This window comes from Salvia hispanica, chromosome 2 (genome assembly GCF_029641045.1).
Source record: "Salvia hispanica isolate PSC_SH4W2 chromosome 2, Shi_PSC_v1, whole genome shotgun sequence".
In the NCBI taxonomy this organism is placed as follows: domain Eukaryota; kingdom Viridiplantae; phylum Streptophyta; class Magnoliopsida; order Lamiales; family Lamiaceae; genus Salvia; species Salvia hispanica.
Window position 1 is genome coordinate 15,816,865 of NC_142693.1, and position 25,184 is coordinate 15,842,048.

General features: G+C 37.7%; 2 protein-coding genes and 1 non-coding gene across 4 annotated transcripts; all 3 read right to left on the bottom strand.

The window, feature by feature from the left end:
- Positions 1 to 176: 176 nt before the first annotated feature.
- LOC125201102 (putative galactinol--sucrose galactosyltransferase 5) lies at positions 177 to 3,196 on the bottom strand. Its single transcript, XM_048099026.2, has 4 exons — positions 1,760 to 3,196; positions 1,496 to 1,673; positions 1,034 to 1,410; positions 177 to 906 (listed from the first exon to the last, which is right to left on the bottom strand). Exons 1-4 carry the CDS (start codon positions 3,005 to 3,007, stop codon positions 343 to 345), a joined length of 2,367 nt encoding a protein of 788 aa, XP_047954983.1. The 5' UTR covers positions 3,008 to 3,196; the 3' UTR covers positions 177 to 342.
- A 6,267-nt stretch (positions 3,197 to 9,463) lies between these two features.
- LOC125188687 (glycosyltransferase BC10-like) lies at positions 9,464 to 20,132 on the bottom strand. Of its 2 annotated transcripts, XM_048086755.2 has the most exons (12): positions 20,037 to 20,121; positions 19,471 to 19,874; positions 18,370 to 18,486; positions 12,669 to 12,769; positions 12,466 to 12,537; positions 12,161 to 12,242; positions 11,932 to 12,012; positions 11,329 to 11,364; positions 11,081 to 11,146; positions 10,860 to 11,009; positions 9,893 to 10,021; positions 9,464 to 9,766 (listed from the first exon to the last, which is right to left on the bottom strand). In XM_048086755.2, the coding sequence occupies exons 2-12, from the start codon at positions 19,735 to 19,737 to the stop codon at positions 9,743 to 9,745; spliced, it is 1,125 nt and encodes a 374-aa protein (XP_047942712.1). In that variant the 5' UTR covers positions 19,738 to 19,874; positions 20,037 to 20,121; the 3' UTR covers positions 9,464 to 9,742. The 2 variants fall into 2 exon arrangements, with proteins under 2 accessions (XP_047942712.1, XP_047942033.1); XM_048086076.2 differs by having other exon boundaries at positions 19,471 to 20,132.
- Positions 20,133 to 24,217: 4,085 nt separating this feature from the next.
- LOC125198070 (small nucleolar RNA Z247) lies at positions 24,218 to 24,353 on the bottom strand. Its single transcript, XR_007172342.1, has one exon. It is a non-coding gene; the product is annotated as a small nucleolar RNA Z247 (small nucleolar RNA).
- Between the last annotated feature and the right edge of the window lie 831 nt (positions 24,354 to 25,184).

Consider the following 25,184-nt stretch of genomic DNA (forward strand, 5'->3'; position numbering starts at 1 on the left):
TAATTAACTTAAACGATTTTGAGGAGCATATGTCTTTATTCTTATAAGATTTTGATACTGATTAGTTTTTGATACAAATACTTTCTAGTGAAAAATAAGAAGTGAATATTATGGATTGCAATTGCAAATAATAATGATAATAACAACAGTGTAAATCTAATTATAGTCAATCAAACTTATGCAGAAAATTTTATTTCATATTCCATTAGTCGGAAATACATTTCCTTGCTTCAAACGAAATACATCGCTCATAATCATCGAAAAATCAAAACAACAAAAATAAAAAAAAGCCCCAATTTCATCTCAATTAGGGCACCATTTTCCCCAAATCAGCTATCAAAATCAAAACACATAATCAATCACCGAAACTCCAGTAGGATTCACCCATGGCACCTCCACCGCCACCAAGGAATCCGCGTACCCGAATCTCACATTCCCGCCGTTCACTTTGACCGCCGCCGGCCTCTGCGACGCGTACACCTTCATCTCTCCGGTTCCCTTCACTCCGATCTTCACCGATTTCGCCCGATCGTTGTACGCCACCGACTGGATCGCGCCGCCGGTGTTGAGCATGTTCACCAGCCCGATCGGCGCGAACTCGACGGAGGTTCCAGCCAAGGTCTTCACAGGAGAGACGGTGATCAGCTCGAAATTGAACGGATCGAGCTCGACGGCGATGGTGTCGGAGGCCTTGGAGAGGATGAGCTTCTTCTCGCCGTAGAGGTACATCGCGAATTTCTCCACGCCGTCGACGGCGATCGGGTTACGGCCTTGCTTCCACTCGATGTCGCTCGGGCCGGTGGTGGCGGAGACCGGGCGGGAGCAGTCGGCGAAGCACTGGTTGCGCCGCTCCTTGCGGTCCCACCCGCCGCCCTGGCAGTTGAATGCTCCGATCACTCCGGTGAACTGTTCAATTTGGGGCACAAATTAGGGCGGGAAATGGGAACGGAGCATAGTAATTTAATTTTCAATTAATTGATTTAGTAATAATGATATAAATAAAAAAAATAAAATGTGATTTTTAATTTCGAACCTTGTTGAGGTTCCAAATCTTCAACATGGTCTTGCCATCGTGGAGAGGGTCTAGGAAGAGGCGGTCGCGAGAGGGCAGGGCGTAGTAGTCGCAACGGAGGATGGTGCCGTCGGGGAGCACGAGGCTCTTGAGCAGCTCGAAGTTGTGCTTCCCGACGGAGTCACTGACGTAGATGGGCCCACCAGAGATGGCACGAGACGCTGCGTGGAACAACGCGCAAGGGTGGGTCGACTGGAACATGTCCCAGTCGGGGTGGATGAAGTTACCCATCCACAAACTGTTGTAGGCGCAGTGCACCATGTGGCACCCTTGCAGCCAGAACGTGTCGTTAGGGTCACCCCGGTCACCCGATTCGTCGGTACACCAAAAGTCGTCACCTGTAACATCCAAACACCCCCAAAATAAGAAATCAAAACTGAAATTCAAAACAAAACAAAACACGAATATTAGCTAGGTACATACCAACACGGCCGAGACTGATGGCCTCGGTCCCTAGGAACATGAAGTCGTTGCAGTGCTCCATGCTAGCAATGACTCCGTTTCCTTTGAAATGGTTCTGAACCGACTTCGTCAGGGCCTTGTAGTAATCCTTTGCTAGATCCACTCTACCACCATAGTCCTCACACAACATTTCCAACAACTACATACATATATGTATTGGAAACATAAGATTTCTAGCAAAAAAAACATAACAAAAATTGAAGTAAAAGTACTACTATTACTTACATGGATGACATCAACTTTGATTCCATCAATCCCAACAGATTCAAGATGGGAATGCATTCCTTCATACATCTTCTCAGCCAGCTTAGGTAGGACAAGCCCAACACCATTGTTCACAATCTTGTCAACAGCAAGATCTTCCATAGTTGTCTTAAGCCCAGGAGTAAGCACAGGCTCAACCACCTTCGCCTCGGGCAGGCCCGGGACACCGGGCCTAATCCCGCCCCAGTACCCACACAGAGCGTGCCACACGTACACGTAGTCCACGCTCGTGTAGGTATCCTTCATATCCCGGATGAAGGCCTTCATCCCAGTGTTCGGGCCGGGGCCGGTCTTGTTCGGGCTTTTATAGTCCCTGAACTTGTAGTTCTCCTCGAACTTAATCAGCCTGCAGGGCATCTGCTCTCCGGCCGAAGTCCGGTTCATTCCCTCCGTCGTGAGGTCGTCCTCGTCGTGGCAGATCGACTGCCACCCGTCGTCGATGAGCACTAGGCCCGGCGGGCAGCCGCCGTCGACAAGGCCCTTGACACCCTCCATCACTCCTTCGGGCTGGACCGTGAGGTAGAAGGCGTCCCACGTGCACCACCCGAACTTGTCGACGATCCCGGGCGGCGTCTTCTCCTCGAGGAGACGGAACGTCCCGAGGTGGTGTCGCCCCACCTTGATGGCGTCCTTCACCAGCGTGAACGGGTCGTCCCCGGCGTGCATGTAGAGGGACGCCTGGAAGGACGACCCGTTCACTTTCGTCGAGCCGCTCTCGACGCACAAGTCGATGAAGTCGTCAATCCCGGGCTGGAGCGAGGCCCGGAATTGGCCCTCGATAAGGGGCAGCAGGACTACATAGGGCCTGTCGTTGAATCCCGGGCCCTCGGATTTGTCGAGGACGACGATCTGGGTCTCGCGCTCGAGATCCGACCCGTTCGACCCGATCCAGTGGGTGGTCCACCACACCTTGAAGCGGAAAAGGGACATGAATTTGATGTTCTTGAGCTTCCCTATGGGGACGACGTGGTGGCTCTTGGCCTCCACGGCGTCGAACCCCACGAAGCAGCCGGGGGAGGTGGCCGAGGCGGCCGCCTTCTCCCCGACAGCGTAGGGCGAGGGAGCCGCCGTGATGTTGAGAGGGACGTCGGAGAGGATGACGTGATCATTCACGACGAAGTTGGATTCGTCGAGGGTGATCACGGAGGTGGTGAATCCGTCCACCACCACGGCGGCGTTGGAGCCTCCCTTGCTCAAGCTCGGAGCCATTTCTCAAGATTTTGAGAGATGATGAAGAGAGAAGGGAAAGTGTTGTGAGTTTGGTGAGGAAGGGAAGGGAAGGGTGAAGGTTTATATAGATGAACAAGCAGCGCAAAAATGGCTTGTGGAATATGGAATAAAGGGAGAAGTTTTGTTACTTTCTACACTTAATTTTGGTGTTAGAATGAATGTTTGAGGGATGAAATTTTGTTTGAATGGATTATGGTGTGGGAAAATGAGGATTTGATTTATAGGTGAAGTTTGAATAGTGAATTAGTGATCAAGTGGAGGAGATTGAAAGAGGATGAGGTGGACGGTTGGATTTTGCTATTTAAATATTGGACTATTTTCGATAGGGTAGCGGCAGTGTTGTGTGGGGTTATGTAATTAATTAACATTATCCGAATTAAATATTTCAGGTTCTCTATAAAACTTATTGATTTGAGTAGACTTTGATTAGGACTACAGATACGATTGAAAGATTTTAAATTCAATTTTTATAGTATATTGGTAAGTTCAATATTTAGTTTCCCCTTTTTTTTAAAGTAATAAATTCGGACTTTTTTTTATAAAGGGTATTGTGAATTGCCTATTTCAGAAGGAGTGAATTGGCTAATTTAGAAAGAAAATCTTTCATTATTTTGTGGTCATATTAAAATAATTATATTCGTGTGAGTGAATTGATAGGAGGATCTTTTGATCGTGTTGCAAATAATAGAAAGCTGGCTTGATTTCACATATTATTCTCATGTATATTTGCACCTCTTCTTCACAATTTTACGTAAAGAATCTTGCTATATTTTTACCTGTTTCGTGAGGTTTTTATGACACGGCCAATTTATCCGTTGACATCTTTTATATTATGATTAAAATCTCATATTCTCCAAATTACATTTTTTACTAAAATATCTTAACTATATTAAATTACCAATCATATATACAATTTTTTTGTTAATCATGTGATCATATAATTTTTTTTTGATTCGCTATAAATCAAACCAAATTTTTTTTATCGCATAGTACAATGTAACTTGGTACCATTATTCTACACAAACTAATTGAGAAACTGAATTATGGGAATTTTTAAGACACACGAGAAAAACAACACGTACAATGGCTATTTGGTTCCGAATTTCCAATCAATCGACCTCATATTTTGCCAATCATTTAAATAATTCTTGCATATGTGGATGATGTTCAAAGGTTGGTTTGATCAAATATGCTGATGCTTTATTTATCCGATGATGATAACTTCATCTTCATAGAATCTATATTCTCTCTTCTTTTCCATATTTTCAGTGAGCTTCCGCAAATTGCTGCTATGGACTAAACTTTCTTTTTATCCACATTTGCAGTTTAATTTGGGATTTGGGCTTCAAAGTGAGAGGGGGGAAACAAATATTTATTCTTTTTTTGTAACTTTGTTTCCTCTTTGGCATTTGGTGTTGCCTACAAAGTTAAAGCATAAAACAAAGAAAGGACAAATAAAGAGAAAGTTTAATTAGTCCTTAGCAGGCAGCAATTAGCGGAACTGGAATGTAAAGAAGAAGAGAGATATATGAACGTATAATATATGAAATGGGGGTAAGTACGCAACTCGTTACAAAATATTTCACATTTACTTAAGGGCTTGATGATAGAAAAAGTACAGAGGCTAAAATGTCATTTATGGGCTTGAAGATAGTTTAGAAATTGTCTAAAAATGAAAAAATACCTTTAGTGATATGACATCAAGGGGTGCGTTTAAATGATAACTTTTCTTAAATTGCTAACTTGTTAACTCATCAACGTAGTGTATTAAAAATATCAACACGATCACATTAAAATGTCAACATATATTTGTGTTGACATTTTAATAAACTGTGTTGACATTTAAACATCAATGTCAACATAATGTATTAAGATATCAACTTAAATTTATGCTGACATTTCAATATCACCGTGTTGACATTTTTAATGTATTGTATTGATGAGTTAGCAAGTTAGCAATTTAAGAAAAGTTAGCAATGGATCACACACCCTGACATCAAACTATATTTTAAAATTTTTAGTGCATAGTATTTCATACCAATCAAAAGTTAAACGACCAAAAAAGTAGTTTTCTCATAATCTAATTAAATGCAGTTTTCGGGAACAATAATTCAAAAATACATGAAAATTATTTTCAATAATCAACTTATATAAGGATGGATGAACAATCTGAACAATGTTACTCAATTTTCATGAAAATATATTAAATTAACGACTTATCAGTATACAAGTTAGATATTTGTTTCAATTTAATTTCCTCAAAATAAAATATATTGACGTCAGGGTAGCAATTAAAAATGGCCAGTTCAAACCAATTACAATTATTTTTGCAATCCCATTTATTTATTTATAGATTTTGGGAGCATGATTCTAACCCATTTTATTTTATTTTTTAAATTACTTTATCTCGAATATTAACTTTTTAGTATCTGCAATTTTAAGGCAAATTCTTGCAGCTTTTTGCCAATTCGATTGCGACCAAATTGTGAATTTTCTCTTCTGAAATTAGTGTAATTACGTATATGCATATGTCTCGTGTACACCATCGCTCACGCCTGTACGTATACAATTAATCGAATTCAATATTAATTCTAATAAATCAACTTAGCAAAATTAACGCCCAAAACGCATAATTGATTAAAATAAAACAATTCAAATTATTTTCTACCAAATAATTGAATTATTACATTCTTAAAAAAAAAATCAGAATTTATATATAAGTGTTCGCTTTCACAAGCTTATTTTTCATAGATACGATCGTCATTTTGTGCAAAAGGAGAGAGCATCTGCCCACCCGCTTTACCTTCACTTATCATTTCCACAAAATCCAAATTAAATAGGAATAAAGTTACCACTCTTTACAATTGGTATATGCACATTTATATGCTACTCAATTATCACTCTTTGAGCTACCTTCGACACCAAGAATTGGTTTCTATTTTTTAAATTTAATTAATTTTGCATTCATAATTAATGATGGTATAATTGGAATATTCAATTTATATAACTCTTTAGAATAAATAATACTCCTACTATGATTTCTATTCGTAAGTACAATTATACATACTACAAATTTTATCCAAAAATATTGATCTTACCTAATTGCATAAATAATTTCTATTGTATATGCATCCAAATTTTATACAAAAATTATTCATCAACGTATCTACGAGTCCAGAAACCTAGTATTCGTATATCTTCAATTTATAATATACAAAATGGGAAAAATGATTTGCTATATATTTAATTTGATTCTTTTACAGTAAATAATGTTATTATATTTTAAATTTTATCTAAAATTAAAGAAAATCAAAGCTCAATTTATTCGTTTTTTTATAACTTCAATTAAATGGATGAAATAACTGAACAAATATGAATTTTATAAAATTAAGGTTTAGGGTTTACATTTTTAAAATTAAAAATATCAATTACATTTTTAATGTATTAAACTTATAGTATTGTATATATAAAATAAATAATGTTAAATGAGCATGAAGTATGAAGTGGGAGTGATGCTCATATAAGATGGGTAGTATTGCACATTCAAAATGTTCTTTTACCTATTTTTAAATTTTAGAAGTATCAAATCACCGTCTTAATTTAAAATACACAATTGAAGAGGAAAAAAAGATAAGCCTATTTTTAATTTCAAAAATTATTTTATGAAAAAGCGTGTGAACTTTTCAGTAGATGTGTCCCCACAACTTGCGCGGCCCTCTTTTACGGCGGTGGCTCCACCGCTGGGGCCCACTAAACCGCCGCCCACGGCGGAGACTCGCTGCCACGTGGACGTCGAGAAATAGGCTAAGAAGAGTGCTTAGGAGACAAGTAATGTGTTTATGTTGGGACGAATTCAAACATAGGATTAACTAACTATAACTGCCGCCGCTGATATCTAATCTCCACCGTTGATCTCTCAACTGCCCATTTTTTTCAGATACTACGTTACACTTGTGCCAATGGGTTGATGGCCACGTGTTTCTGATTATTTGACAAATACATTAATTATTATTACTTTTCTTGAATTTTAGATTTGGTTCGACCAATAATTAGTGGTTGGGCGCGCGTAAGAATGAGGTCAAAAGATTTTGTTAAGTCTAGAGCAAATTAGGGTAAATGGATAATGTAGTATAATAGGTATAATATATAATTTGAATTTAATTGAAAACGTTATAATAATATATACTCTCTCGGCGAATAGAAGTCTCGTTTTTTCATTTTAGTCCGCCGTGAATAGGAGTTCCGGTTTATTATTACTTTTCTTAACCTTTCTTAAAATCCGTATCGAAAAGAAATGAAACTCCTTTTCGCGGATGGATGAAGTATAAAGAATCAAGAGTAAACTATAAAAAAATCAGATGGACAATGAAACACCTTAGTAGTTGGAAATACATTTCTCCTTCATTCAATATTTGTTCGAGTCATCATAAGAATAGATGTAAAACCATTATTGACCCATTTAATCTATAAATCTCATATCAATTGCTATAATCGATGCGAAACATAAGTCCGCAACAGTATCTATATATCACCACGAGAACATGCACTAGAGCATTATTCATCCGAAAATACATGATTCAGTATGATTTTGCTCTCTTATACGTGACGTGAGTGTGATTCATTTCATAGCATTTCATATCATAGCATCTACTATTAGCTTTCATTATCACCGGGAAAAAAGGAATCCGTAAGAAAAGGTAATATGTTGAATATTAAAGAAGAAAATAAAAGTAGAGAGCCGACTGAATATATGAATAAGGACTTATATCCACACGCATTAATTAGAATAACTATTCTTCTAGCAAGTAAAGTTTGGTGCAATGTTGACGTTTGGTTCCACAAAATAGTTAGAGAAATAAATACAAATACGTGGCCCAATATCGTTAAACGGTTGTTAATTCAACGATCATTGCCGTTGGTGTCGGTTGGAATTGTCGTTAGCGTAAGATACAAAACAAAACAAAATTTATGCACCACTATTTCTTAATTTCTAATGTCATGCCCAATTTTTCAATACATAGCCAGACATCTTTTATAGAAATAAAAAGTTAATTACTAGCGTGTGAGTCGTCTATACGGTAGAGTGGTAATGCATAATGCTAGAAGTTTGTCGGGTTTGAATCCATTGTGACGCAGTCTTTAAATTTATATTCATTGGTTGAATCGAGCATAAAATTTGATGAACTATACATGTATATATTTAATATTTATATGAGATTTCTATGAACTTTGAAAGTGATCTTAAAAATCACAATGTTAATTTCATAAGGCGAGGTATTCTTGAAACCCTACATATCTATGAATCATGCTTCAAACGTCGAATTCAAGAATTAGGGTGTCGAAATGATGTTGTTTCATGTATAATTCGGACTAATTCAAATATATTTCACGGTTAGCTACAAAGGATCAAAATCTGTCGAAAAAATCTATTTGGATCAGGTTGGAAAAATTGCACATTTTTCCAAAAAAATAAATTATAAAAATGACCATAATTTATGCTTTTTAAGATCGATATCCACACATATATTCATGTATCTTTATATGTAGAGTAAAGTAATCTTAATTAAATTGATGGGACATGTTATTGGAGATTAGAGACATGGATCTTGTGATACGTTCGTACCCATTCATTTAAATCGGAGATTAGAGACATGCATCTTGTGATATGTTTCCATTCATTTAATGTGCTTTAATTGTTGAGTAATCGAGAAGAGTATTGGATAATTACACGTCGCAATAGCTATGATCAAACTTGAACGAGCTCGATCAAATCTCTTCTCCAATCTATATGTGTCATGCTCTTACGTTTATTAATTTGGTCAAAGCTACATAATTTGAGTTAATGCCCATGTTTAAACTAAGAAATTCACGCCCTTCTCAACACTACTACACTAGCATGATAAAATACTACCACTAGTAGTACTATATTTACATGAAGTTTCCATGGCTAAATAGTATGGTTGCTCACTTGCTTGCATTTAATCGTTTCACAAATATATTCTTCACGAGCATTATGTCATTTTCACCAGAATTTTCGAGAGAGAAAGATTCATCTTGGATGATCACCTCGCATATATTCCTTCCTTTTGCATAACTAACTTCTTTATTCATTAATAAAACCACTTTTCTTTATTTTCATGCATCATGAATAATAATGACATAAAAAAGTGGAACATGGAGCCATCGTGACTGCGTCTGTGTCATATGCTCTGTAGTGGTTGTTGGTAGGTAGAAGGGGCAAACGACTCGGCATGCCCAAAGCCCTATCTGGGTTGGGTGAGTCGTTGACCTCGAAGAAACCTCCACAACTGTTAACTTTATTTTGGGCCAGAAAACGTAATTCCGAATTACTGCAACTTTTTTAAGTTTCTACATCAAAAGTATCCAAACAATTAACTCTGGAAGAATTTTTCAGGCTAAGAAAAATGAAGATAGTGAACTAAAAATGTAGATGGCTACTATTGAAGATTACTGAATATTTGAGGTTCCCCTTATGCTAACAAACCAGAACTAAGAATGCACCTAATATTGACATCTCACAGGAACATATGAAAGATATTAGTAAAACAACATTTGTTACAACAATTACATCACCAAATACAACTCTTTTCGACATTGATCTTCAACAGTATGGATGACTCACTAGCTAAGGTTATTCACATGTATGAATTCCAGTTGCCAATCTCAGTGTGGTATCTGTGCTCAAGTTGTAGCTTATTTGGAAAACCCAAAAGCAGACTGCAGCCACAAACAAAGTGTTTTACAGCAGAATTGTAATTTTCTATCATTACTATTGGTTCCTTGTTATGTATGTCATCAATAATTATCGTTCTTATATAAACATAATGAATAGAATGAACTCACCATATTAAGAAGTCGTAAGGCAGTAGGGCGCGTGAATTTCCTGGCGAAAAGGAAGCATGGAGAGGGTTTCCCCTTGCTAGTGCACCATTCTCTTCTGTACTCAGTCTCAAAATAGATGTTATCTATGGCCTGCAGAAAATGAATATATGAAGCCTCAAATAGTTTTGTGTGCTTATTTTCCTATTGATTTTGTTAACCTTTTAGAATTGTAAATTTTGTATACGTTCATAGCAAAATTAGTACTCGGAGATTAAGAAAAAGGTGTGCAATGTATTACTATTAATAAAAAGAAAATAAAGTAGGAGAGGGGAAAAAGTAAAGATAATAAAGTAAGAGAGAGTGAGATGTAAGAAAATGTGTTACATTTTACTAAGAAAAGGAAATGACTCTCCTACTATGAAACGCCTAAAATGGAAAAATGACTCTACTACTATGGAATGGAGGGAGTATTAATTTGCAGCTGAGCCAATCCGAAAGGTGGAAAGCTACTATACCGAGATGAAACCGAGGAAACAATACAGTTTTTCACAAGCTGAGCCATAGTCAGAGAGGAATGCAGAGGGCCTAGTGAATTACATACTAAGTGACTAGACTCGCGGCTAACTTGATTTAAGTATTCGAGGCAGAAAGAAAGAAAGAAATCGATCAGCACCAAGTCACCAGCATGGAAATAATATCATTTTGTTCTTACTAATGTTCCCTACAAGAAATAAGTTTCTTGAGAAGATTAAAACCTTGAATACTGAAATTTTAGTTACAACTTATAAGTCAAAGTAAGATCCATCGAAGCCCTAATTTATGAGTTTGAACCAATGAGAGTAAGCTGGAGATAAGGCTTCAATTTTTTAACCTTTAAATGAAAGTTTATTTGAGGGACCAGGGATGGTAAGTGAAGCCTTAATACTCGAGGGAATGGAAACGTGTAGGAAGTAAAATGGGAATATATCCAAAACAGCAGAAAAACTACCTTGATGGACTGGACAAGTCTGGAAGTAGCATCGGCCAACTTGTAAGTGACTGGATGCCATCCTTTCCTATGAGGATCCCTTGAAGATGTTAGATCCCAAGAACTGTGAGTCAGTGACCTTCTTGTGATTTCTCCTTCTAGGCCTTTTAGCTGAACAGACAAAAGACAATCAATGGACATTGATAACATTTAACAGCTAACATTTAATGATATCATCTTACAGTAAGCAAGGTTTGAACATAGTGTTCATCAGGTATACAATCATGTTCAGCTGATGTACCGGCAGGCTGCAGAACGAAGATAGTAGAGTCAAAAATTTGTCCCAATCAAATAATGATTGCGATCACAAAAAAACAATCAGTAATCATGAAAAGAAATCCATAGGTACGCACTAATACTTATGACTACTGCAGTTAATCATGTTCCAATTGATAGGTGATAGGAAATAAACAACAGAGAGAAGACTTACAATGGGATGATCTCGCCAATATTCAGGAGGCTTCTTCTGTTTTTGAAAAGGAAAGGAAAAGGAACAAGTCAACAACAGAAAATTTATACTCCATAGATAAATGTCTATGTCAGCCTCCAGTGATGCTGACTTTTTAATGAATTATTATGAAAGGTAGCAAGCATAGTTCATAAAGCATGCTAATAGAGATACTAAGCATTTCAACATCTAAGTGCATGTAGAATTTAAATGGCAGAATTTAGCAGATATAAACTTTTCCTCACCCGAGGACTTGCCAAAGGATTATTCATCAAAATAAGATGAATAAGATCCTTTGATCAGTTAATTCCCTTAGGGGATGCTAACTTAGGATGTATCGAACAATGTTAAGCTTGTTTGATCAAGTAATCCTTCAAGGCAAACTTAGGATGTATCGAATAAGGTGGATGCTTGTCTAATATATGTCTCAAAATTAACGCCCCTTTAGGAAGTCCAGAGTATGGAGACAAGTACCAAGTTACAACATCAAGGCAAGTTTAAGCAAGCAGCGAGAGAATCTTCGAACTGAAAAATATTTATAGCTCTTATTCAGACAATGTTGCAAAAAAAAGTCACTATACCAACCTTGCATTGTAACTGAAATATAGAGAATACAGTTTTGTCTTCAACTACAACCTTAGCATGGTTTCTGGTCAAAACAACCCACTGCAAAAACAAAAGACAGATTAAGAAAGCTATAGATATAAGCAAATACGTAGTTTTTATTTTGTTGATTTCTATTTTCACATCTTTTTCTGTCAGAATGTATCGTTCACACTAGTTCAACTCTGTGAAGATCAAAATCACAAGTCACCTGAGACCCCTTCCTCCAGTTGTCAACAGAAATCACTGGATACATTTTTGGATTGTAACGACTTTCCCTTTTATCAGCAAAACTACAACCACAATAGTTAAGAAGGTATCATAAGCTAATTGAATTCGGACATAATGTGCATCCACAACAAATTGTTTATTGGAAATAAAAGACAAGGAGGAAAGACTCAAGGAAAAATAAAAATACATATACAAAAGCTAAAATAAGAAAGATAAACCAGTAATTGAAATTATTAATCATTTCACAGGTAAATAGAGAGATCAAGGAATATGCATCAGCATTACCTGTCTACAAAGCTATTTGGGGTTGACACTAAATAGTCATATGTGTAGCTGAAGTTATAGAGAGGTATGCAGCTGCAACAGAAAAAATTATAGCAGATGAGTTGCTCATCTTTGGGTCACTGAAAATTATAAATTCAAGAAAGCCAAAAGTGTACAGAAAACTATAGGACACTTATTATCACACAGCGAAAATTAGATTTCACCTGTCTGAAAGGAAAAGAAACCGCTCATTGAAAGGATCCATCAGTGCACTTCGAAGCAAAATACGCTCTGCCTGGATCATGCTTGCTGCTCCCCAATCTACCTAATAAAGCATCACTAGCTAGATTCACTTGAAAGGCTAATAAAACATAGACGACGACGTTCTTATAAAGTCAATCAACATACAGATCGAAGTAATGCTAAAAGAGTATCAGTATTATGTTAGGTAAGATATATAATGATGATTTTATGACTTAGGATTAGGGAATCCTTATTAGAAGACTTGGATTACTTAGAATCGTATAAAATACTTTCAGATCAAGTATTTTGAGTGCACAAAATCTATGATCGGATAAGACTAAGTTTCCTTAGATTATTGTTCATTCTCTGATCTGTATTTAATCAAAAATCAGCCTAAACCGTTGACAATTAACTGCCAAGGCAGTTAATTAACTAAAACTGATTCCAAACTGTTAATAACTGTTTAAAAACTGTTAAAACAGTTAATTCAAACACTAAAATAAGATAGAACAAGCTTCTAATGAAGCAGCCGAATTGTTTAGAAATTAAAGTGATAAACACTAAAATTCCAACATTCTTCCTTAGAATTAAAGTGCTAATACACTAAAATTCCAACATTCCTCCCCTATTTTAGTGGATTTATAAGCATGATCAAATCAAAAGAACAGAAAACAAAAATTATGCATAAATGAAAATATCACAAGGATTGAATTTCCATTTTAGTATATCAATGTACAAACATTCTAATTATAAGAGTGGTCTAAGACTTGAACTCTTACAATTCCTTTGAATATCAGTCTTAATATACACATAATTATCAAACAATTAATCTAAACCTGACACCTTTATAACAAGTCTAGTGTCCATATCCTTCAACAAACATTTATAAAGCTAAGTCCAGAGCTTTATTGGAACAACTTGGATTCCATGTTTGTATAGGTAGCTTTTCATCTTGTTCTGTCAAAACAATTTGTCAAAAAAAAAAAACTATTAAGAAGCTAAACTTCAACCTCCTTCAAACTGACAGATCATTACACATACCTTGGATGGTTTGAACATGTGTCTATCTCACATATTTAGGCTTTCCACATTGAATTTCACATCTAATATCAAATTAGAAGGAAATTGGGTATCCCAAACAGATAAGATTAGATGGACTTGAGCCCCACCCCTTTAGCAGATTTGATAACTAAATCTTTAGCCAAGCCTTTGGTTAGATGGTCTGCCAGATTTTGTTGTGTCCCAACAAATTCAACTGAAATGACCCCATGAGTGATCAGCTCCCTAACCATGCTATGTCTGACACCTAAATGTCTAGACTTCCCATTGTAAACTTGGCTATATACTTTAGCCAATGTTGCTGCACTGTCACACCTTATAGAGATAGGTGATATAGGCTTAGGCCATAAAGGAATTTCATAAACCAAATCCCTTAACCATTCTGCCTCCTTTCCAGCAGCGGCTAGTGCTACAAATTCTGACTCCATTGTAGAACTTGTGATGCAAGTTTGCTTCTTAGAAGCCCAAGAGATAGCTCCACCTCCTAGCAAGTAAATCCAACCACTAGTAGAGGAATGATCCTCTGGATTGGCTATCCAACTTGCATCAGAATATCCTTCTAAGATAGAAGGAAAATCTGAGTAACACAAACCATAGTTTATGGTTCCTTTGAGGTACTTAAGTAACCTCCTCACTGCTTGCCAGTGATGAATACTAGGACTATGTGTAAATCTACTTAATCTTCCCACAGCAAAAGCTATGTCAGGCCTAGTACTTATCATTGCATACATTAGGCAACCTATTACTTTAGAGTATTCCAATTGTGAAACTGTTTTTCCTCTATTAGGTAAGAGTTTTACATTAGGATCCATAGGTGTGCTAACTGGAGTACAGTTTCCATAATTGAACTTTTTCAACACTTTCTCAATGTAATGAGATTGTGTGATAGATATTCTGTTAGGAGCCTCTTTTATTATCCTAATTCCCAATATGACTTCAGCCTCACCTAAATCTTTCATTGAGAACTTAGATGATAGGAATTTCTTTGTCTCATCTATCTGGTCTTGACTAGTACCAAACAGAAGCATATCATCTACATAAAGGCAGATAATAATTCCTTTACCAAATTTATCAAACTTAGAATAAACACACTTATCAGCTTGATTCAATAGAAAACCATTTGATAAAACAATATCATCAAACTTTTGATGCCACTGTTTTGGTGCTTGTTTCAAGCCATATAATGACTTGATCAACTTGCACACCTTGTGTTCATTTCCTGGTAAAGAATATCCCTCAGGCTGCTTCATGTAGATTTCCTCATCCAAATCACCATTTAAAAAAGCTGTTTTAACATCCATTTGGTGTATAAGGAGTTTATGAATAGAAGCCATAGCTACTAGCAATCTAATAGTAGATATTCTAGCTACAGGAGCATAAGTATCAAAGTAGTCTATCCCCTCCTTTTGTCTAAATCCTTGAATGACAAGCCTAGCTTTAAACTTGTCTATAGACCCATCAACTTTCATCTTTCTTTTAAAGATCCATCTACACCCCAATGGTTTACAACCAGGGGGCAGATCAGTTAATTCCCAAGTGTTATTTTGGAGTATAGAATCCATTTCATCATCTATAGCCTCTTTCCAGAATGAGACATCTCTAGATGACATGGCTTCTTTGAAAGTCTTAGGATCCTCTTCAATTATAGAACAGTAGGGGTACTGGGATTGTAATTCATCCCTTGATCCTTCAATAAGATGGATTTGAAAGCCTTTATCTAGATTACTTTGATTTCTTGGCCTTACACTCCTTCTAACCCAATGTTGAGTTGAAGGTTCCTCTGATTGATTTTCAGAAATTACTAATCTATTTTTAGAATTAGAAAATAGATCCTTAGGCCTTGTGATAGATGTGAATCTATTTTCATCAAAGATTGCATCTCTTGACTCTATAACAGAGTTCACAGAGACAAATTTGTTAGGTTCTAAGACATAAAACCTATAAGCCTTTGAATGATTTGCATAACCAATGAAAATGCAATCAATTCCCTTTTCACCCAATGTCCTATGCTTAGGATCAGTGAGTTTAACTACTGCTCTGCAGCCCCACACTTTAAGATAGTTTAAGTTTGGAGGTTTTCCAAACCACAACTCATAAGGTGTAGCTTTACTTTTCTTATTTGGAACTCTATTTAATATATAGCAGGCAGTAATCATAGCTTCTCCCCAAAAACCTTCATTTAAACCAGAATATGATAACAAAGAGTTAACCATTTCTTTCAACACTCTGTTCTTTCTTTCAGAGATTCCATTCTGTTGTGGAGTATAAGGGGCTGTTATTTGGTGAATTATTCCCACTGATTCAAAATAACTAGGATCATAGTATTCACCTCCCCTATCAGATCTAAAAACCTTTATAAATTCACTCTTTTGTACCTCAACTTCTGTCTTATATACCTTGAATTTCTCTAAGGCTTCATCCTTAGAACTTAGCAAGTATACATAACAATATCTAGTTGAGTCATCAATAAAAGTAATAACATACTTCTTATTTCCAATTGATGGTGTTGAGTGAAAATCACAGATATCACTATGGATTAATTCCAGTAGTTTAGATTCTCTCACAACATTATTGAAAGGTTGCCTTGTGATCTTAGTTAACATACATGTTTTACATTTATCTTTGCTAACTGTAAAGGCAGGGATTAAGCTACTTTTAGACATCTCAATTAGTCTTTTATAATGCACATGTCCTAACCTTTCATGCCACAAATCAGTAGTTGAAAGTTCATTAGAAGTCATCACATAAGCAGAATTATCAACAAAGCAAGATTCAATATTTAATCTTAACATACCATTGCATAAATAACCAAAACCAACAAATACACCATGTTTAGATAAAATATATTTATTAGCTTCAATAACTTGTTTATAACCTAAGTTATTAATTACAGTGCCACTCATTAGATTCTTTCTAATGGTGGGAACATACAATACATCTACTAAATCCAACTGTTTCCCAGAAGTAAAAGTTAGCCTAACATTTCCTATTCCTTCAATCGATTCACTAGAACCATTCCCCATTCTAATCACTGATCCATCAGTGATCTTCTGCAAGGATGTAAACCATCTCCTATCCTTGCAAACATGGTTTGTAGCTCCAGAATCCACCCACCAAGTGTACTCATCATCCTGTACATAGAATGAACTTGGTGTATCCGAGATATAGTTCTGAATAGAAATATTAGAATTGAATATTTTCATACCTTGAGGTACACTTGGATCCTTAGATCCACTTGGTCCAGATTTTGAACCACTTGTACTTGTACCAGCCTTGAAAACTTTCTTTCCAGACCTACAATCTTTCTTGTAGTGGCCTGGTTTCCCACACTTCCAACAAACAAGTTTTTGTTTCTTATTCTCAGAGGACTCTCCTTGAAACATTTTCCTTTTCCCTTTAAACTTCTGTCCACCTTCCACCATATTAATGGAAGATAGTCCAGCCACACTCTTTTCCTTGTTCTTTTCCATCTCCTGAATCCTTAAGGATTCTTCAATTCTGAGATGAGAACCAAGTTGCACCAAGGAAAGTTCTTCCTTTTGATGCTTTAGAGTATGTTTGAAGTCTTTCCAAGAGGGAGGCAATTTATCAATAACACTAGAAACTGATATGGCTTCATCCATATGCATCTGGTGTTGTTGAAATTGTCCAAGAATCCTTAGTAATTCATTATATTGTTCCATCACAGGTCTAGAATCTAGCATCTTATAATTATTGAAATTACTAACCAAGAATTTCTTACTAGAAGCATCCTCTGCCATGTATTTAGATTCTAGAGAATCCCATAATTCTTTGGAGGATTCAACATTCTGATAAATATCAAAGAGTGAGTCAGTCATACCATTGAGAATATGCCTTCTGCACACATAGTCATCATTCTCCCATTTCAGCCTCCTTCTGGTTTGTTCCAGAGATTCATCTTCAGTCGGTTCTGGCATGGTAGTTGTGAGTACATGAACAACCTTCAGGGTGGTCAGCAAGAAGTGCATCTTCTTTCTCCATCTTCTGAAATCTACTCCTTCAAACTTCTCCAGTTTTGTGAAGTTTGCAGTCATCTCCCTCACTGAATTGGGTCCAGTCATCTTCAAAACTACTTGATCTTTGTTAGGTAAGATATATAATGATGATTTTATGACTTAGGATTAGGGAATCCTTATTAGAAGACTTGGATTACTTAGAATCGTATAAAATACTTTCAGATCAAGTATTTTGAGTGCACAAAATCTATGATCGGATAAGACTAAGTTTCCTTAGATTATTGTTCATTCTCTGATCTGTATTTAATCAAAAATCAGCCTAAACCGTTGATAATTAACTGCCTAAAACTGATTCCAAACTGTTAATAACTGTTTAAAAACTGTTAAAACAGTTAATTCAAACACTAAAATAAGATAGAACAAGCTTCTAATGAAGCAGCCGAATTGTTTAGAAATTAAAGTGATAAACACTAAAATTCCAACATTCTTCCTTAGAATTAAAGTGCTAATACACTAAAATTCCAACATATTATATATCCAATTTATTTCTTTTAAACTGAATATAGGAACAAGACCATAATATTAATAAACAAAACAGCAGTACATCAAAGAACTGGAAAAAAATGGCAAGTAATTTGTATCAGACCTGTACGCTATCATTCACTTGACGATTTAAGAAAAAATTTGATCTTGTAGTCGCTGAATTCAACAAGAACCCTGGTCTTGAATGAACATATATGGAAAATTTATTCTCTGTGTCAGCCTGCAAAATAACATAAAGTTCAGTAGATTGAAGTGAAAGATCTCTTAAATTTACTGCAAGCAACACTTTTTCATGAATAAAGGCAACATTTCTCAATATTTATTTGATCATTTGACTATATAATTAACACAACCAAAAAGCGGTTAACAGAATAGAAGACAACACAACTGACACTTCCAATTAGATCAAATTATAATCTTAGATGTTCATAAGTCAAAAGCTATCATATGCTACAAGTAGTGAAGACAAGATTGCACTCAAGTGTTTTCCCAACAGAACAACTAATTCATCATGCTCCTCAGAAACAAAGGTACAACAATAAGACAAAATTTGAGATCATCACCCCTAGTTAATGCATTGGTTTACATGAAAGCATAACAGCATATTCAAATTTGGTCCTTCAGTTTTCAAATAGGAATTATTAATAAATTTAGAAAAGTTCAACAACTTCAAGAGTTATAAACATTCGTCTCTTGCCCCCTTATCAAGAAAAATAACCGAGACCTTAAATGGGGGAAAGGTACACATAGATGTGCAAGTAGTATCATTAAATTATTTATAAAAATGTAACAACCTTGCTTATTGCTAATGCATTTGCACCTGCGATTAATTCAAGGAGTTAATTCATTTTAGTACTAGCGAAAAAAGTATGCAGATCATGTTTGATTCAAGTATTTTCAAACTTCAATGAACTTTTTTACTGAGGCACCATTGCTATTATTGGTCTTTGAGACGATCACAGCACAGTCAATGAATCATAGGAGCTTCTCATTACTCATACGATACATATATGCTCAATATTGTGATACAAAAGTAATTTGAAAATCCCTAGTCAGCCAATGCGACACATTAGGAAACTGATTATTTGGAGAATTTGATCTATTATAAACTAATAAAGCATAGAAGAAAAAAGAGCAATAACCGGATTAAGACTGCTTATGGTATAAAAAAAGTTTCCCATAGTGAGAGGATACTAATAACTACCTGAAAAAATGCATCCCAAACAATGTCCAGAGGGATCCGATTCCGAGCAATAAAAAGGAAAGCAATCTTCGGCTTCTGCAGCGGCGGAGATATTAACGGAGGCATTTTAATCCTACTGTACTCCGATTCCATCAACAGAAACGTCGCGACACAAATCGCAATCAAAAGTAACGCGAAGAATTTCCGCTTCCATCTATGATGAAATTTCCCAGAATTCGACCTCCGCTTCATCCGCTCTAACCGAGCTCCTAATTTAGGGCTCAGCATTTCAAATTCGGAAACCTCACAATGTTCAGATCATTTACTAACAAAAATCAATCTCTCCACACTTCACTCTGCATTTCAGCCGCATCTTCTCCATTCACGCAAAACATCGGAGAAACTCGATTCGAATTTAAATTACTCTGACACGGGGCAAATAGATCGGTGATCAGACGGAAAATTGAAAAAAACGGTGAATCAAATCTAAATTTTCAGTGAAACAGTCACGGATTAGCAAAGAAGTGGTGATTAGCTAAGCTTGACGAGCTAAGATCAATAAAATCCGAGGCTGGAATTGCTGATACCAGAATCCCGCGGCAATTGCAAATCACTTTATTCAGTAGTGTAAATGAAGCTAGAAAGAGAAACTTTGCTTAGAAAGTGAAAACTTGTAGAGAAAGGCTAGGTTGAGAAAGGTGAACTAGTATTTTCCCGTTAGATAACAATGTTACAAAAACTTGTTTAAATACATGGTCACAGAAGGACCTAGAATCCTAATAGGCTAAACCCTAATACACTACCAAACAAAATAGAATAACGGAAACATATTTTCTTCTCCTTATCCAAATTGATTAAGTCTTGCTGGCACCAAGGAGCACCTCCTTCCAGCTGGACAGGGGACCACTCGAGGGGAATACATCCTCCGCATTACCTTGGTCACGTGCTACATGGTGCTTGTTATCCAATGCATGGATATCATTTGGGCTGGGAGCATCCTCGACTGAACTCGGATGCAAGCTCAAGGAGACAACGTTTACACTTCCCCTCAATTCGAGCGAGGATAGAGAAGTAACTCCCAGTTTGTTTCTCAATCTCGAGAAGAATTGGTTACCCAATGGCTTTGTTAAAATATCAGCAATTTGATCAATAGAAGGCACATGCCGGAGCTCTACGACCTTGGCTTGTACCTTGTCCCGGACAAAATGAATATCGAGCTCAATGTGCTTTGTGCGAGCATGAAGCACGGGATTGCTTGCAAGCGAGATGGTGCTCAAATTATCAACCCAAACAGTGGGAACATTTGAACATTTAATCTGCAACTCACCAAGAAGAGACAATATCCATGATATCTCAGAAACAACATGAGCTAAGCTTTGGTATTCAGCTTCGGTGCTAGATCTAGAGACCATCGATTGCTTCTTAGAACACCAAGAGATGAGATTGCTGCCAAAATACACACAATATCCGGTAGTTGATCGCCTGTCATCCATGTCGGCAGCCCAATCCGAATCCGAAAAACCAACTAAATTTCGGTTCGAGCTGCGGATATGCAAACCATAATCTGGTGATCCTGCTAAGTACCTGAGAATCCGTTTGACAGCTTTCCAATGCTCATCTAGCGGACAAGCCATATATTGGCTTACTTTGTTCACACTGAAAGAAATATCCGGCCTTGTAATTGTTGCATACTGGAGTGCACCAACAGTGCTTCGATATAACTTTCCATCTGAGAATGGACTTCCATCAGTCTTGGAGAGCTTGGAGCTTGAGATCATGGGAGTTGGACAACCATTTGCTTCTTGCATTTTCACCTTTTGAAGTAATTCTTTAATGTATCCTGCTTGATTAAGATGAAGACCATTTGATGTTGGAGTGACTTCGACTCCCAAGAAACATTTCACTTCCCCTAGATTCTTGAGTGAGAATTTTGCACTCAATTTGGAAATAATATCATCAATGATAGAAGAGGAGCTGCCTGTTATCAACATATCGTCTACATAAATTAGAAGATAAGTAACATCAGACTTGGTGATCCTGTAGAATAGAGAAGTGTCAGCCTTGGATTGACAGAAACCAAGAGAGATAAGAGCTGCCTGCACAGTTAAGAACCAAGATCTGGATGCTTGTTTCAAGCCATAAATGGCTTTGTTCAGTTTGCAGACAAGATGAGGCCCCCCTTGTTCAAAACCGATAGGCTGCTGCATGTATATTTCTTTATCTATGCTACCATGTAAGAAAGCATTGTTCACGTCGAGATGTGTGATCTTCCAAGAGGAGGAGACAGCAAGAGATAAGATCAATCTGATAGTGTTTGGTTTGACCACCGGGCTGAAAGTTTCAGAGAAATCGAATCCCGGTTCTTGAGAGAACCCTTGAGCTACTAATCGAGCCTTGTACCTTGCTATGCTGCCATCAGCATGTTTTTTTAACTTGAAGATCCAAGTGCAACCAACTAGATTTTTACCGGGTGGTAAGACAGTCAAGGTCCAAGTATGATTCCTCAATAAGGCTAAGAATTCTGCCATCATAGCTTGTCTCCAAACAGGAATTAGCAGGGCATGATTGACAGATTTTGGAAGAGAATAAACAAGAAGGACAGTGAGAATTTTGGGCTTGACAATTCCTGATTTGCTCCTTGTTACCATATGGTGAGTTTGAGCAGGAGGGGTTGGTGGATTAGATGATGAGCTGGAGTCATGAGCATGAGGAGATAACACAGGAGTGATAATAGGAGTGAGAGAAGGTATACATGAGGAGTCATTGGACTGTGGTGCTGTAGGAATGGCTGGAACAGTATGAGGAGATGACACAGGAATGATAGTAGGAGTCATGGGAGGGATAGATGATGGGTTATTGTACTGTGGTGCAGGAACAGCTGGAGCAGGGGAATATGAGGTAGGATTTGGAGAGGAAGAGCATAGAGGAATGGAAGGAGCATGACATGAATGATTGGGAGAAAGAGGAGAGGGTGAAACGGTGGAAATGTTATGATAAGGAAATGATGATTCCTCAAACAAAACATCTCTGGTAATAATGGTTTTTCCAGAAGGCAAAAGGATCTTATATCCTTTATGAGAGGAGCTGTATCCTAGAAAAGTGGAAGGAGTAGATCTATATTGCAATTTGTTTTGATTATATGGTCTGAGATAGGGAAAACACAGACAACCAAACACCCTTAATTTATGATAATTAGGCTTAGAATGAAACAACTTTTCAAAAGGTGAGATATGGAGCAAAGTCTTGGTGGGAAGGGTATTGATGATATGAGAGGCAGTAACAAAAGCATCATCCCAAAAATCAGATGGGAGATGAGCTTGAGCTAGAAGAGATAAGCCGGTTTCGACTAAGTGTCTATGCTTGCGTTCAGCAAGTCCATTCTGTTGCGGGGTGTATGGACAAGAGAGTCTGTGTTGGATACCCTCATCATGAAGGAATTTGGTTAAGCTTCGATATTCCCCTCCCCAATCACTCTGCAAAATTTTTATTTTGAGATTGAGTTGATTCTCTACAAGGGCTTTAAAATGTTTAAAGACGGAATGAACCTCAGCCTTGGTTTTCAAAAGATACAACCAAGTGAATCTACTAAAGTGGTCAATGAAGGTAACATAGTACTTAAATCCATTCCTTGAAGTTACAGGGGAAGGACCCCATAAATCACTATGAATGAGTTGTAGAGGGGCAGAATATTCAGTGTTAGAAGGAAAATAAGGCAAGCGATGACTCTTGGAAACACAACATGGACTGCATAAAACTTTTGATTTCACTGAAATGAAGGGAATATTACAGCTTTGCAAAGCTTTGGAGACTACATCAAGAGTACAGTGACCAAGTCTTTTATGCCATAATTCTAAGCTAAGAGCAGCAGAGGGTGTGGCTATATGTAGAGCAGAAGGAGCAGGGGCATCAGGAACCACTTCTGGGAAAGGAGTAAGAGCAGCAACTGAGCAGGATCTGCTATTGATTGAATTTGAGAAACATGGAGTGGAAGATTTGGAAGATGTGTTGAGAGTGCTTTTGTGGAGGATGAACTTGTATAGTCCCCGATCAAGGATGCCCTTGAGGATTGGAACCTTGCTGACCTGATCCTTAACAAGGCAAAAGTTAGGATGAAACTCAAAGAAAACTCCATTATCAAGAGCAAATTGAGAGACACTCATCAGATTCTTGGTAATTTGAGGAACAAGCAGCAAATTATTGAGGAATAATGAACGAGAAGGATAAGAGGAGGAATGGAAATGAGAAGTGCCAACATGAGTGATTGGAACACTCTTCCCGTCACCAAGTTGCAAGGACTTACCACCAACATATTCAGAGCCAGAGTTGAGATTGGCTAGATCATTAGAGACATGATGTGTAGCCCCTGAGTCCGGATACCAAGAAGAGGAAGAGGCTACATCAAAGTTGAACTCTGATTGGGGCTGGACAGAAGGAGATGGGAGAAGGCCTCGTCCCTGGGCGAAGTTGGCAGTAGGCTGTGGATGAGCAGGAGTTAGAGAACGGAGTGGAGGTGCCTGCCCATAGCTTTGATCAAAACGGTGCCAGCAGCGATCTGCAGAGTGGCCGGGTTTTTGACAGAGTTGGCAAACGAGCTTGCCTCCACGGCCGCTGCGACCACCACGACCACGAAAAGGACCACCACGGTTGGAAAAACCTCGACCCCCACGGGTGGAGACATCTCGGCGCTGGTCAGTAGAGTGAACGAAGTTAGCAGCAGGCTGGGAGCCATCAACATTAATAGGTGGATTGTGAGAGGACTCCAGCCGCGTTTCGAAGCTGAGTAGAAGAGCAGCAACATCAGGAACCGTCCAACGATCAGCACTAGAGGAAATGGTGACCATGACTGGGTCATACTCGGGTCCCAAACCCGAGAGAATGTGGAGGATCTGGTCCTCATCAAGAATGCGGCAGCCGGCAGATCCCAAAAAATCACAGTAGGATTTTATTTTGCCGAGATAGTCGCACATAGGAAGAGAGTTCTTTTTGAATGTCTGAAGGAGCAGCTTGTACTGCATGACTTTGGCTTTGCTTTGGCTGGCGTAGCGAGTAGAGAGAGCATTCCAGATATCTTTGCTGGTGGTGAGGCCAACAACAAGAACCATTGAGCTTTCTGATAGAGAAGCTAGAAGCCAGGAGGAGAGGAGTTGATCTTGCCTGTGCCAAGCGAGGAAGGCCGGATTAGGCTGCACGGAGGTAGAAGTAGCATCAGCAGTCACGAACTGAGAAGGAACTGAGACTGACCCATCAAGAAAGGGCTCTAGGCCATAGCCCCGAATAGTGGCCAGCACTTGTTGACGCCACATTAGAAAATTGTCGTCTGAGAGTTTGAGGGAGATAGGGTGAGAATGGGGAAATAGGGGTGTGATTTGAAGCTGATTTTGTGGTTGAGTGAGAGTGGCAAAAGAGAATTCAGAGGCATTTCCATCAGCCATTTTTAGGGAAAGAGACAAGTGGCAGGAGTAGGTCCAAGGATCTACTGCGATGATACCATGAAAACTTGTAGAGAAAGGCTAGGTTGAGAAAGGTGAACTAGTATTTTCCCGTTAGATAACAATGTTACAAAAACTTGTTTAAATACATGGTCACAGAAGGACCTAGAATCCTAATAGGCTAAACCCTAATACACTACCAAACAAAATAGAATAACAGAAACATATTTTCTTCTCCTTATCCAAATTGATTAAGTCTTGCTGGCACCAAGGAGCACCTCCTTCCAGCTGGACACGGGACCACTC